This window comes from Cavia porcellus, unplaced genomic scaffold (genome assembly GCF_034190915.1).
Source record: "Cavia porcellus strain 051 isolate PalLab524CR breed Dunkin Hartley unplaced genomic scaffold, mCavPor4.1 scaffold_12, whole genome shotgun sequence".
In the NCBI taxonomy this organism is placed as follows: Eukaryota; Metazoa; Chordata; class Mammalia; order Rodentia; family Caviidae; genus Cavia; species Cavia porcellus.
Window position 1 is genome coordinate 2,379,316 of NW_026947495.1, and position 12,928 is coordinate 2,392,243.

General features: G+C 39.4%; 1 protein-coding gene across 5 annotated transcripts in view; it reads left to right on the forward strand.

Moving 5' to 3' along the window:
* Positions 1 to 12,928, forward strand: part of Slc39a11 (solute carrier family 39 member 11) — a 379,584-nt gene that overhangs the window by 50,578 nt on the left and 316,078 nt on the right. For 4 of the 5 annotated variants that reach the window (XM_063258748.1, XM_003478772.5, XM_013142577.3 and 1 more), the window contains one exon: positions 6,895 to 7,053. The exons of the other annotated variant lie outside the window; for it this stretch is intronic. In XM_063258748.1, coding sequence (XP_063114818.1) covers positions 6,895 to 7,053 — 159 coding nt within the window. The remainder of the gene's footprint in view (positions 1 to 6,894; positions 7,054 to 12,928) is intronic. 5 annotated transcript variants of the gene reach the window in all.

Consider the following 12,928-nt stretch of genomic DNA (forward strand, 5'->3'; position numbering starts at 1 on the left):
AACTAAGAAGTCTATCGAAGACTGGCATAACAGCTTGAAAGAAACTAAGGACAGACTATCTGAACTGGAGGGCAGACTTGTAATATGGGAGAATGAAATGAAAAACTTCTTAAAAATAACAAAGAAACAAACAGCAATAATACAAAGACAGGAAGATGATAAGAGGATCCATAACTTAAGGATTAAGAACATAAAAGAAGAAGTAGGGACACAAACAAGTGAACTACAAAAGCTACTCACAGAAATAATCCAGGAGAATTTTCCTAATTTAGCAAAAGGTAAAAATACTCAGATGTATGAGGCATACAGGACCCCAGCTATCTACAACCCAAACAGAGCAACACCCAGGCATATAATAATCAAAATTCCAGAAATTCAATACAAGAACAGAATATTAAAAGCTGTCAGAGACAAGAAACAGACCACTTACAAGGGAACACCCATCAGAATTACAGCAGATTTCTCTGCACAAACCATCAAATCACGAAGAGCGTGGGGGGAAATAATTCAAGCTTTGAAATTTAATAATCTCCAGCCAAGATTGAGATATCCTGCACAACTGTCCCTGGAAATTGATGGAAAAACGAGGTGCTTCCAGGATAAAGAGGAACTGGGGGAGTTTGCGGCCACCAATTCAACTCTACACAGAGTATTGCAGGATATTCTAAAAAAAAAGAAAAATACAAAGAACCCAGAAATAGTGGCGGGGAGGCCACAACGAATGCAGCAGAGAACAAAATGAAGAAGACAAACTGACAGCTACTGACAGAAAAAGAGCTCAACAGAAATGAGGCAGAGAAGATTGGATGATAGGAACAGCTATTTTGGAGAAAATGACATCTTAATAGGTAATACTGATTTAGTATCATCTTGTTTTGAAGTCTCATCTAGCTTTTGTTCTTCTGTTTCCAATGGTCTAAATAGGTTGTATCTTATTGGATTTTGTTATGTACGATAGTATAAGCAAAAACCTTTTAAAGACAAGGAGATTATACAGAAACCATTGTTCATTTTCTGTTAGTCGATTCTAAATACTCTGTAATGCTGTCATTCTCTTAAATGGTTTTACATTGTTTTGATATACTTAATGCTACAGTGTATGAAGTTGTACTCAAGGATTTCAAGGAAAGAGACAATATGGTAACTACTTTTGGGTCGGGATTATCTGGTGGTGAAACACTATTCTGCTTAAATGGTTATATTTTGATCTGCGCTGTTTCGTTGTTATGCCCTCTTTTATCTCAATCTCCACTCCATTGTTTACTTTTTTATCTTTATCCTTTTAATTAAAGGAAAAAAAATAGCAGGATATATTATAGTAACCCACTTTGACTTTCCATTACCTCAATTTAAAGCCCTGTATTACTCTCACCATCTGGTTTTTAACTGATGTTCCCCTATTCTGTTTTGCTGGATAGTATCAGGTTCGAAAGTTTAGGCATCAGCTGTGAAGATAATGAGATTCATTATAACGCCCATTCTCATTGACTTTTATCTACTTTTGAAGACCTACAATGTCTCCAATGTTTTGGTTTTGTTGGTTTTATTCTTTACTGTTTTGTTCAATTGTATTATAACTAACGATATAGGCAATTCTATTAGAGATAGCGGGAGGCATTATGGTAACCATTGTTGATCACCTTGTATCATGTTTTTACACTATCTATTATGTCCACCCTTTTGACTTGACCGATTCTGTTCTGTTATGTCACATTTGGTTTTACTCTCTTCCAAAAAAGTAATAAGAACCGTGGGAGCAGTGAAACCCAAAATGTGTAATAGTCATGGTACAAAAGAGAGGAAAAGAAAGTGCTCTAAACTATATAACTGCATGTATGTTTAAGTGTATAAGATAGAAAATGATATCACAGAGTTTTATTGGATCATTGAACAGAACTGTTTGCAGTATCATTGATGGAATGTCCACTTTACAAGCTTTAATTTTGTGACTTGAACAATTATTTCTAGGATGACAATATGTAATCCATTAACTAGTGATTTCCTACTGTTCATTTTTTTTTCTGTAAATCTGTATAACTTGTACCCTTTCTCTGCTTTTTTTTTCTTTTCTCCTTAAATAAAAAAAAAAATGTCTCATTTACAGTATAAAGCTCAAAGGTAGATGCAATTTTTACACCTATGAGTATCTGTCCAATTTCTGTCTCCTTACCATTGGGTATTCTTTATATGTAAATAAGATAAGGTAATCCCGTAGCCTTATTCTGTCTTCATCATTTTCATTCATCAAGGATTGTTCCTATGCAGATTTTTGGACATTTATTGTAGCACTGCTTGACTGATTTAAAAAATCTGCAGATGAATTAGCACTTTCATATTGAAACAAGCCCGCGCTAACCTATGGATGAAAGAAAAAAATGTTTGCTGTTTATAAAAGGGATTAATGGGGTGAGGGCCAGGGTAATTTCAAGTTATTTAAAAATGAACTAGCAATTTTGTCCCTAGTGACTTCGTGGTACACTCACCTCTGATAGTGACTTGAATTTGGTATGTAAAAAGCGGTTAGTGATATTTCATTGCTGCTAAAAATGGCAATCCCTCTGTGTCCTGTGTTTTTCTTTAAGCTTTCAGTGTACAAGTGGATATGTGGATACAAGACCTTAATGTAACAGATAAAAAGGTGGTATCTAAAACAAGTAAATTGGATATAAAATTCTGCTATTAAGGAGTTGATCTTAAGCATATGGTTAAACATCTACATATACAAGCTATTAAAAATTAATTTTGTTATTAAAAAAAGTTAGAATGTGGCTGTCCCTGGGTAAATATGGCTTTAGGGCTGTGGGACTGTATGAGATGCCCTGAAGGCTAGAGCCTGGAGAGGAGAGAGGGGAGAGGGGAAAAAGAGAGCAATAGTTCTAAGTGTAAAAAGAGGAGGACATCATTGTCTCTGCTCCTGTCAGGATCTTGTCTGTGGAGATCTGTTAAGGGCTGTTGGATTTCATATCTAGGGTGATACAGTTTGGATAGGGCTGCAGCAGTGTGAAGGAGTTTTTGGGCTTCCCCTGATGGCCTTTCATGGCAATCTGAGTCATGCAGTCGTACTGGTCATCCTTAGCTCCCATCCTGTTTAGATGAGACAGTTTTATTCTTTCTTGGGACTTAAGAGGCAAATGCACTTTTGCCTAGGTGGCCCTCAGATTTATGCGGGGGGAATTGGGCCCAGAGCAAGCAACTCCATGTGTACAATGGCTGGCAGAAGGGAACTCATGGATTTGTGCATGGATTTGTTCTTTACTGCTGCCGTGGTAATAGCTGGCTCTGTCACTGTGAATGTTATTTTGGAGATGGGTGATGCAGGTATATTTTAAAGACAGGGCATAATCAGGCAATTTTTAGAAATCCATTCTACATTTTACCTACTTGTGATGACGGTCCTGCAGTTATGATGGGTGGTAGGCGTACTGTAGCCAAGAAGGATATCATGACATCTATAAAAGTGAATAGCCATGGGGGAGTCATTTGGTCAGTGCTGGAGAACTGTTTATCAAAGTGACTTGCCGAGAGTTTGAGACCAGCATCATTTTTTCTTCTTTATTTCTCCCCTCACTGATTTGATTGTGGTCCTGCTTGGTCAGTTCCCTGCATCTGCCACTTATTGCCTGTGTGAAAAGGGCAAATTGCCTTATTATTCCAGATTTCATTTTTTAAAAAATTTTATTTAAAAGGAAAAAGAGAAAAAACAAAACAAAGCAAAACAGTATAAGGGTACAAGTAATACAGAACTACAAAAAAAAAAAAACCAGTAAGAAATCCCCATTTAATAGATTGCACATTATTATCTTAGAGATAGCTGTTCAAGTCACAGGATTAAAGCATACAAAGTGGACATTCAAACAGTTGCAACACAACTGCAAACAGTTGTGTTCAATGATCCAATCAAAAACATTAATATGGTCATCTATTATGGTCACCTAAACACACTTGCAATTGTATCCTTTAGAGCACTTTCTTTCCCTTTTTTTTTTTTATTTAAAGAGAGAAGAAAAAAAAAAGAAAGAAAAGACATAAAAAAACAATGAAGTAAACAGATACAAATAATACAGTATTTCTAGAAAAAAATATATACAGTGCGAAATCACCAGTTAACAGGCTACACATTATCTTCCCAGAAACAGTTGTCCATATCACTAAATTAAAGCATATAAAGTGAACGTTCATACAGTGGAATTGGAGACAGTTCCGTTCAATGATCCAACAAGAGCTCAGTTATATGGTTTTCCGTCCTACACTCTCGAACATACTTGCGGAAATATCCCTTAGTCCATCTTACTTTCCTCTCTTTTTTACAGTAACAATTAGACTTTTAGGGTTTTATTACTCTCACGGTTCTTATTACTTTTTTGAAGAGAATAAAAACAAATGTGACTAAGCAAAACAGAGTCAGTTAGAACAGAAGGGTGGGCATAACACGTGATGCAAAAATAGAATAGCAGGTGATCAAAAGTGGTTACCATTGTGCCTCCTGCTATTTTCAAATTGAGTTGTTTATATCATCAGGTATAATAGAATTGATCAAAACAATATGGAACAAAACCAATAAAATCTACACTGAGGACCTTACAGGACTTCAAAAAAAAAAGGATGATAGTCAACCCATATTGGGCATCATAGTATATCTTATTGCCTTCAAAGTGATTGCCTATACCCTCAAACTTGATAGTATCAAACAAAATAGAATATATAAAAATCAGACAGAACAAGATGGGGAGAGCAATACTAGGGTTCAAGTCAGGTTAATAGGACAACAAAAAAGTTACTATAATATGTCCCGTTATTCTTTAATTTAGTTTCCCCTTAATTAAAAAAATGAGAGAAAATAGATTAATTTAAAAATAGGGGGAAGATTGAGATAAGAAAGGATATTGTAATAGAACAATGCAGGCAGAACCGAGCAATTCAAGTATCATTGTATTTCACCACCAGATAATCTAACATAATAGTAGTCACCATAGTGCCTCTTTCCTTAAATTATTTGAGTGTAACTTCGCATGCTATAATATCAAGCGTATCTAGACAGTGTGAAGCCTTTCAAGAGAATGCAATAATTACAGGGTATTTAGAACCTGCTAATAGAAAACAAACAATGGTTTCTATATTATCTCTTTGCCTATAAAGAGTTTTGTTTATACTATAGCTTATAGTGAAATATAGTAAGATACAACATGTTAAAACCAGTGGAAACAGATGTACTACAGCTTGATGGGACTTTAAAACAAGACGATATTAAATCAGCACTAGCTTTTATGTTGTGTTGCTTTCTTCAAAATAGCTATTTGTGCTATCATAGATACTAAAATCGAACAACCCAGGTTAAAACCATTGCGGTTAATGAGTGAAAACATTATATGGGGGCTGAGGATTTAGCCCAGCGGCATAACTGCCTGCCTTGCAAGCAGGCAGTCGCGACTTTGATCCCCGGTACCGATAAAAAGGAAAAAGACAAAAAAGAAAAAAGAAAAAATCGAATATCTACAATAGCAACATATACCAAAAAAAAAAAAAAAAAAAAAATCTCTTGGGGCTGGGGATTTAGCTCAGCGGCATAAGCACCTGCCTTGCAAGCAGGCAGTCGTAAGTCCGATCCCCGGTACCGATAAAAAGGAAAAGACAAAAAAAAAAAAAAAAAAAAACATCATATGGCTTCAAAACAATATGATTCAAACCAATATGATTGGGAATCATGATTACCACATACTTCTATGTATTCTTACCATTTCTTACACTAGGGAAACTATTCGGTATTTATACATATGAGTTTGATTTATTTCACTTATGAGTATGGTCTCAAGCTGTGTCCATTTATTTATAAATGTCTCAATGCAGTCATTTTTTATAGCTGAGTAGTACTCCATTGTATAAAAATACCACAACTTTTTTATCCGTTCTTCAGTCGATGGACACTTAGGTTGTTTCCAAGATCTGTCTATTACAAATTGTGCTGCTATAAACATGGGTGCACATATATCACTGTGGTATGATGCTTTCAGTTCTTCTGGGAACTTTACCTACAAATAGCAATGAAAAACAGTATCTGCCTTCTGGGGCTGTTGTGATGATATCAAATGTAAACTTTGATCTCTGGAAAGAATAGGTGATCATAAATGTTAGTTCTTTTGTTCCTTTCTAGAGATAAGAAAACTGATGAGACCAGCCTGACATTGACTTACTTGTGGTCTTCAAATACTTCAAAGGGAGCCACATATCACAGAAGAAAGGCATATTATTTGGTGCTTCAGAGAACAGAAAGAGAGCTATCAGATAAAAATGGGAGACAGATTTCAGTTCAACATCAGGAGGAATTCTGTAATAATTAGAACTCTGTTATTATGTAGTGATGCTTGTGAAGTAATCAGAAATTTATCTTGGAAGTATTTGATTAGAACAGGATTTCTCAACAGTGTTGCCACTGACATTTGGGGAAGAGATAATTCTCTGTTGCAGGAGCTGTGCTGTACACTGAAGGATGTTTACCAGTACCCTGGGTCTTTACTCATTAGATGCCAGTAGTAATTTTCCCTACCCTGCCTTCAGTGTGACAACTGAAAATCTCTCTAGATATGGTCACATGTACCTCAAGTGCAAAATTGCTTCTGGTTGAGAACCACTGAATTTGAGGGTAAATGACAGCAAAGTGGACTCCATCCTCCTCCGGTTGACTATCCTGTTTGTATTGGGTTCTTACAAATTTAGTTCTAGGAGGAACATGAGTTGTGGACTTGGTTTTCTGGTGGGATAGTTGATCCCTAATACCTAGGATTAAAGGCCCAATGCATATAAAATGAGAGGGTTTAGTTTGGGCCCAAGAGCAATAGAGGACCCTGCTTAGAAAGCCTGGGGCTATCTAATGGTTTGTTGTTCACTGTGGTTTTGCAGGTCATGTTGGCAGCCTCTTATTGGTCTCTCCTGGCCCCAGCAGTTGAGATGGCCACATCCTCAGGAGGATTTGGTGCATTTGCTTTCGTCCCAGTGGCTGTGGGCTTCACACTCGGGGCTGCTTTTGTCTACCTGGCTGACCTCCTGATGCCTCACCTGGTGAGTACCATTTTCCTTTAGGCTGTGGTCTTGGAGACATCCAGCTCTGTGCAGTGGATTTATTTCTGTCTACCTTGATGGAGTCATTATGTCTTTGTTAAGGAGCTGTGGAATCTAAACAGATAAAGGCATTAGAGGAAATGAATGGTGATGTCTTCCAACTCTTAGGGTAATGTAACTAAGCATCCATTGATTACATTTTGGCAAGTTCAGACTTTGAAAATCAGATGTAATTAAAAATACAGTGAGGGCTGATGTTGTGTTGTGTGCATATATATATACGAACAGACCTGGAACTGGGCAGAGGAAGTGACTTTGATCATGGTCTTTGCTGCGCTTATGAGCAGGGAGTTAACAACACACCCAACTGTAACCTAAGACTGCTGGTCGCACATCCATCAACCTGGACTTAAGGAAGGTGAGGTGGGCAGGCTGGCTGACCTGGCTCTCGGTTTAAGCTCACCTCTGCCATTACTAGCTGCATGTCCCTTAGTTCCAGTTCTCCTTGCTGTGATTTAAGTGTTATTCCACCGATGGACTGTAAAAATACATAAATAAAAATTTAAAAAGCACCAAAATTGGGGGTGATTGAGACATTTTAGGCCTCTTTGCTGAAATCATGCCAGTGGGTTGAATTTGGGAATGAGTTGTATACTTGTACGTGTAACAGCCTGTTATGGCTGAGTAGAGACAGCTAGGACCACCTATCACTCACTACATAAGCTGTTATCAACTGTTTTTGGTGATACCAATAGCAGTATGGGGTGGGCATATGCGGCCTTACCAGGTAATGAAACCCAGTTAATTCTAGGCAGGGGCAAACTGGTGCCTGGACTCCCCGATCACTGGAAGGGGAGAGATCCAGGAAGAACCGCATGGGAAGAATGAGGTCAAAGGTATTTCTTCTGTTGGATCATGCCAAGGTTAGGGGTCAACAAATGTGTACCCCAAGAGGGAGGCTCCTGTTCTCTTTCCTGACCACCTGACTTCTTTTTGCCTTAAATTCTCAGTTGGAGAAAGAGAAAGAACTAATGAGAAACAGAAGGACTCTGTCTATGGACCAGACAGTTGATGTGATGGTTGGAAGGACAGCTGTGATGCTGTCCTAAGCAAACACCATCTGCTACTTTCTTCATGAAGAGCCTGAGTGTTAGCATCTGTTTCTGCCTTCTGGACATTTGCTGTTGAGAATATCTGTGTGGTGGTGGCTTTCACAAGGCCTTGCTGAACAGTGCTCTTAAATCCACCTTCGTTGTATATGAGCTCACTGTTACAGTATATTTTACTTGTCCAGGCAGGAAGATCTTGTGGCTAGGAGGCTGAAGCTGTGAATAGTGGACAGGAATCTGGACATAGCCACTGCCTTGTCATCTTCTGCCCTCACACTCGGACCCACCTGGGCCCTTTGCAGTCATGATGTGTCATTACGGCTGGGGATGGGGGGACGCAGGATGGTGTCAGGTGTATTTGATCAGCTGAGTGAGCAGAGGGGCTTTCTCTGGGTAGTGCAAACAGTCATGAACAGATTTGCACTATCGAAAGTAATTTTGGTTTTTGCTTGAGCTAATGCATGCTTCCAATATGGAGAAGCTCCCAGGAGTGGATTCTGGATAGATTATATAGAAACTGAAGCACGGTTTGGGAGTAGGGGCTTGAACATCAGGGCGTTGAGGAGCAAGGGCTCAGAAAGGGACATAATGACCAGTAGAGCCAAGCTCACTGGTTGGCAGAAAAATTGGCCTGACAGCAAACATCTGTTTCAGGACACTTGAAATCAATTCACACTGTTATGGAAGAAGCGGAATCTATCTAGAAGTTCTTATAAATAGCGGGGCCTGATTTTTAATTGCTACAGTCACTGAATACAAATGTGTCGAGGGAGTCATGCTGGCAACAGCCTGTTGACCTCCACTCTGAGGCCAGCTAAAGGTTTCCTGGGTGCCACTATTAATTTGCTTGCGAAGCCCGAAAAGGGCAGCAGCTTGTGTGTAATGAAGGTGCTTTGAGGAGATGACAGAGAACTTTTCCTCCCTGCTGCATGCTATTAGGGTGAATGATATGATTTGATCATTACCTACTGTACACATGTGTCAGAATATTTCAACGTACCCCATAAACAATGTGCAATTATTCTGTGTTAATCAACAATAGAATAAAACTAGCTAAATGTGTTATGTCTATATGGTGGTAGACCTTGGAAACAGTGTCAGAGACAATCGGAGAGGGAGCCTGGAAAGCAGTGGGAGGAGGAAAAGTGATGGCTCTCAGGGCCCAGGCCTACAGCGGCAGCACAGCAGCAGGACAGCTCAGGTTTGCCCACCCACCATAGCAGGCGACCCACACCTGCATCCTGAGCCAAGAAAGCACACAGGCAGTTAGGGTGCACTCACACTGCCCTACACTGAGCTGAGTCTGCAGGCCGTCTGGTCTGGGCAGATGGTGGAAAAGGAGCTGGAGAACACGGTCTCCTCCCGTATCTCTGACTAGACAGCAGGATACTGAGGACCTGGGCTACACCAGCTAGGGGAACCCCAGCACAGCAAGGATGTGGCCCAGGAAGCCACCTTGTGCGCTTGCAGCCCTGTGAGTCCTAGCCTATGCCCAGAGTCAAGAGGGTGGCAGGCAGGAACCATGGGGACCCTTGAAAAGACCCCAGCCGAAAGAGCACGCAGCCCACCTGTTTCTCAGTGAGCGCATGGCCAAACAGACTATGCCATCTTCAGAGAGAATGTGGTAATTTGTCCCGAATCCATCTCTCTGAAGGCTTTCACCTGCAGGAAACTGGGACTGTGTTATTTCTCACAGGACATCTTCTTCACTTTTTTTTTTTTTTTATAACACCAGTTCTGGGGATTGAATCCAGAGCTTCAGGGATGCTAGGGAAATGTTCTGCTGCTGAGCCACTTCCCCAGCCCACCGCTTCCTTATTTCACTGTGCACAAAGTGCTCATTGTTATTATTGATGATTTTAATTGCAGACAGTAAGTGAATAAAATAGACATATTTATAAAATTTTAATTGATAATTCCTACTGAAGTGCATGCAATAACATTGAAATATTGTTTGAAAATCAAACCAGATAAAAAGAATCAAGTAAGGACATTTAATACAAATTCATTAGAATCTTGATAAGAAAGTAGGTAGAATTGTTAGCGAATGAGGGCTTTCCTGAATTTTTAAAATTTGCAAAGTTGAGACTTTGACCTTTGGGTGGCTTTCTAAGAATCATGTGTTTATCAGAAAAGATGGAAAATACGTGTTAATCAGACAAACAGTTGTGCTGGTTACTGCTGTACTAGCCAGGGTTGTCAAAATTTTGTTGTTGCTGTTCTTGTTCCATAGAAAAAAACGCACAGCTCAGGGAGTGTAGAAAATGAAATATAACACTTGCTACAAATAAAATGAAATAAAATAAAGTAGAATAAAGCTGTTAGGTTGAATCAGAAAGAAAACACCAATCAGAGAGCTTATTCTCTCTTACACACAAATGTGTTCACACACAAACAGAAGATAATCGTGGAAAACATCATCTACTTTCTTTTTTCTTGAGGTCAAACCTGCCTTACCCATCTTCTTGTTAGAATTGATTGCATCAGTCACAAGTTGTGAACTAATACGGCACTAATGACAAGTGACCATCACACGGTATTCTGTGCACACCAGGATACAGGAAAGAAGTGTGTGGGCAAAGGGTCTGTCTGGAATGCCCATTGGCATCTACTTGCCTCTGATTATAATTAGACAAAGTATTTTAAGAGAGCTGTTCACATTCAAGTTATGTTGGAATAAATGACTTGCTGCAAGGTGTAGTGGTGCATGTCTGTAATGCCAGCCATCTGGGGGCTGAGGCAGGATGATGGTGTTCAGAGGCCAGCCTTGTCAATTTAGCAATTTAGTAAGATTTTTCTCAAAAGAGGCAGGGAGTTGGACATGTAGCCCAGTGTGGGCCCTGAGTTCAGTTCCCAGTACTACAAGAAAACAAGCAAACAAAACAAAATAACCAGTACAGAATCTGATAAGGTTTGATATATGTATATTCTAATAATGACTACAAATGTTTTATCCCAGTTAGTGCATTGTCCTTTCATTCTCCAAATAAAATCTTTCAAGGACTGGCTCCTAATTTCAATGAAACAATTTCTCCTTTTTTATTCTATTATGAATCTTGTTTATGATGTTGTCCATAGGAAATCTCTACCTAACCCATGAACCAAAGATTTAGCCCTATAGAAAGTTATTGATTTATATTTTACATTTTGATCTTTGATCTGCTTATATTGTAAGGTTGGGGTTAGGCCTGTGGGATGCTCTGTTCTTCCCAGTACCTTTTTGGCCCAGACTGAAGCCAGTACTCACGGTAATGGCTTGGTTTCTTGTCACTTAGACCAAACTAAAGTCAACCAGCTGTTGCCTTCAGGCCAGGTCCCATGCCTGAGGCTACCAGAATCCTTATGTTTTTAGCTAATAGGGATCTTAGGCAGTTCCCACAGTGGGCATCATGGTCAGAACTGTTGGGCTGGGTTCCAGCTAATGACCCCTGACTGCAACGCACTCTGGGGACTTGTGTAAGCTCTTTACCCTTGGGGGATGCTGGTCATGAGGGTACTTAGTGGGACGAGCGCAGGTTCCTCTGTCTGACAGGATCCAGGTTAGCACTGAGAATGTGGACCTGGCTTCCATGTGCTGGGCAGAGTTAGACTTGGCCAGGGAGCCAGGGGTGAGTGTGACCAGAGTGGGCAGCTGGGCCCCAAGATCTGGAACATACATGGACAGAAGTGCAAGTGTCTTAGTCATTTTGGTGTCACTGGAACAAAGTGTACAACATCTGCACCTTATAGGAGAAGAGATTTGTCTTTGCTCACTTCTCAGAAAGAGTAAAATTGACCAATAAATATTTTAAAGAGTGTTCAGCAGGGGCTGGGAATATAATATAATACAATACAATATATATATAATATAATATAATACAAGTGCTTGCCTGGCAAGTGCAAGGTCATGAGTTTGATCCTTGGTACCAAAAAAAGAAAAAAGAAAAAAAATTTCAACATTTTTGGCCATTAAAGAAATGGAAATTAAAACAGCACTGACTAGCTGGGCATGGTGGCACATGCCTGTAACTGTAGCAGTTGGGAGGCTGAGGCAGGAGGATTGCTGTGAGTTTAAGGCCAACCTGGCCTACAGAATGAGTTAGTTGATGGCCAGCCTGAACTGCATAGTGAGAACTCTTCTCAAAAAGACCAAAACAAAACAAGACAAAAAAAAAAAAAAAAAAAAAAAAACCCACCCCAAAACAACAACAAAAGAAACAAAACATGGGTGGGAGGGGGACTTTCAGCTCAGTCCATAAGTGCCTACCTGGAAAGTATTAGGTCATGAGTTCAATCCCTGTTACCTACAACAAACAGACAAAAGAAACAAAAGAAAGAAAGAAACAAACAAACCTCACTGAGATTCCATTTTACTCCAGAAAGAATGGCTACCATAAAGAGATCAAGCACAGTAAAACCTTGGTTCATGGGCATAATTTGTTCTGGAAACATGCTTATAGTTCAGAGCCTTTGTATATCAAAGCAAATTTTCCCAAAGGAAAGAATTGACATTCAGATGTTTCATCTCACAACCCAAAAATATTAATGTAAAATGATTATAATACTGCAAAATGATACAGACTCCTAAAGAAAATACCAACTACTAAGGAAAAGTCTGTGGTTACCTTTGAAAATCTTTGTGGCTGGTGTGAGGGAGACGAGAGAGGAGGATTATTGGGTAGGATGACCTTCATTATTGCTTATCGAATCACTGCTGTTGGCTCAGTGTAAGCTTTTCTTTTTCTTTTTTATCGGTACCGGGGATCAAACTCACGACTGCCTGCTTG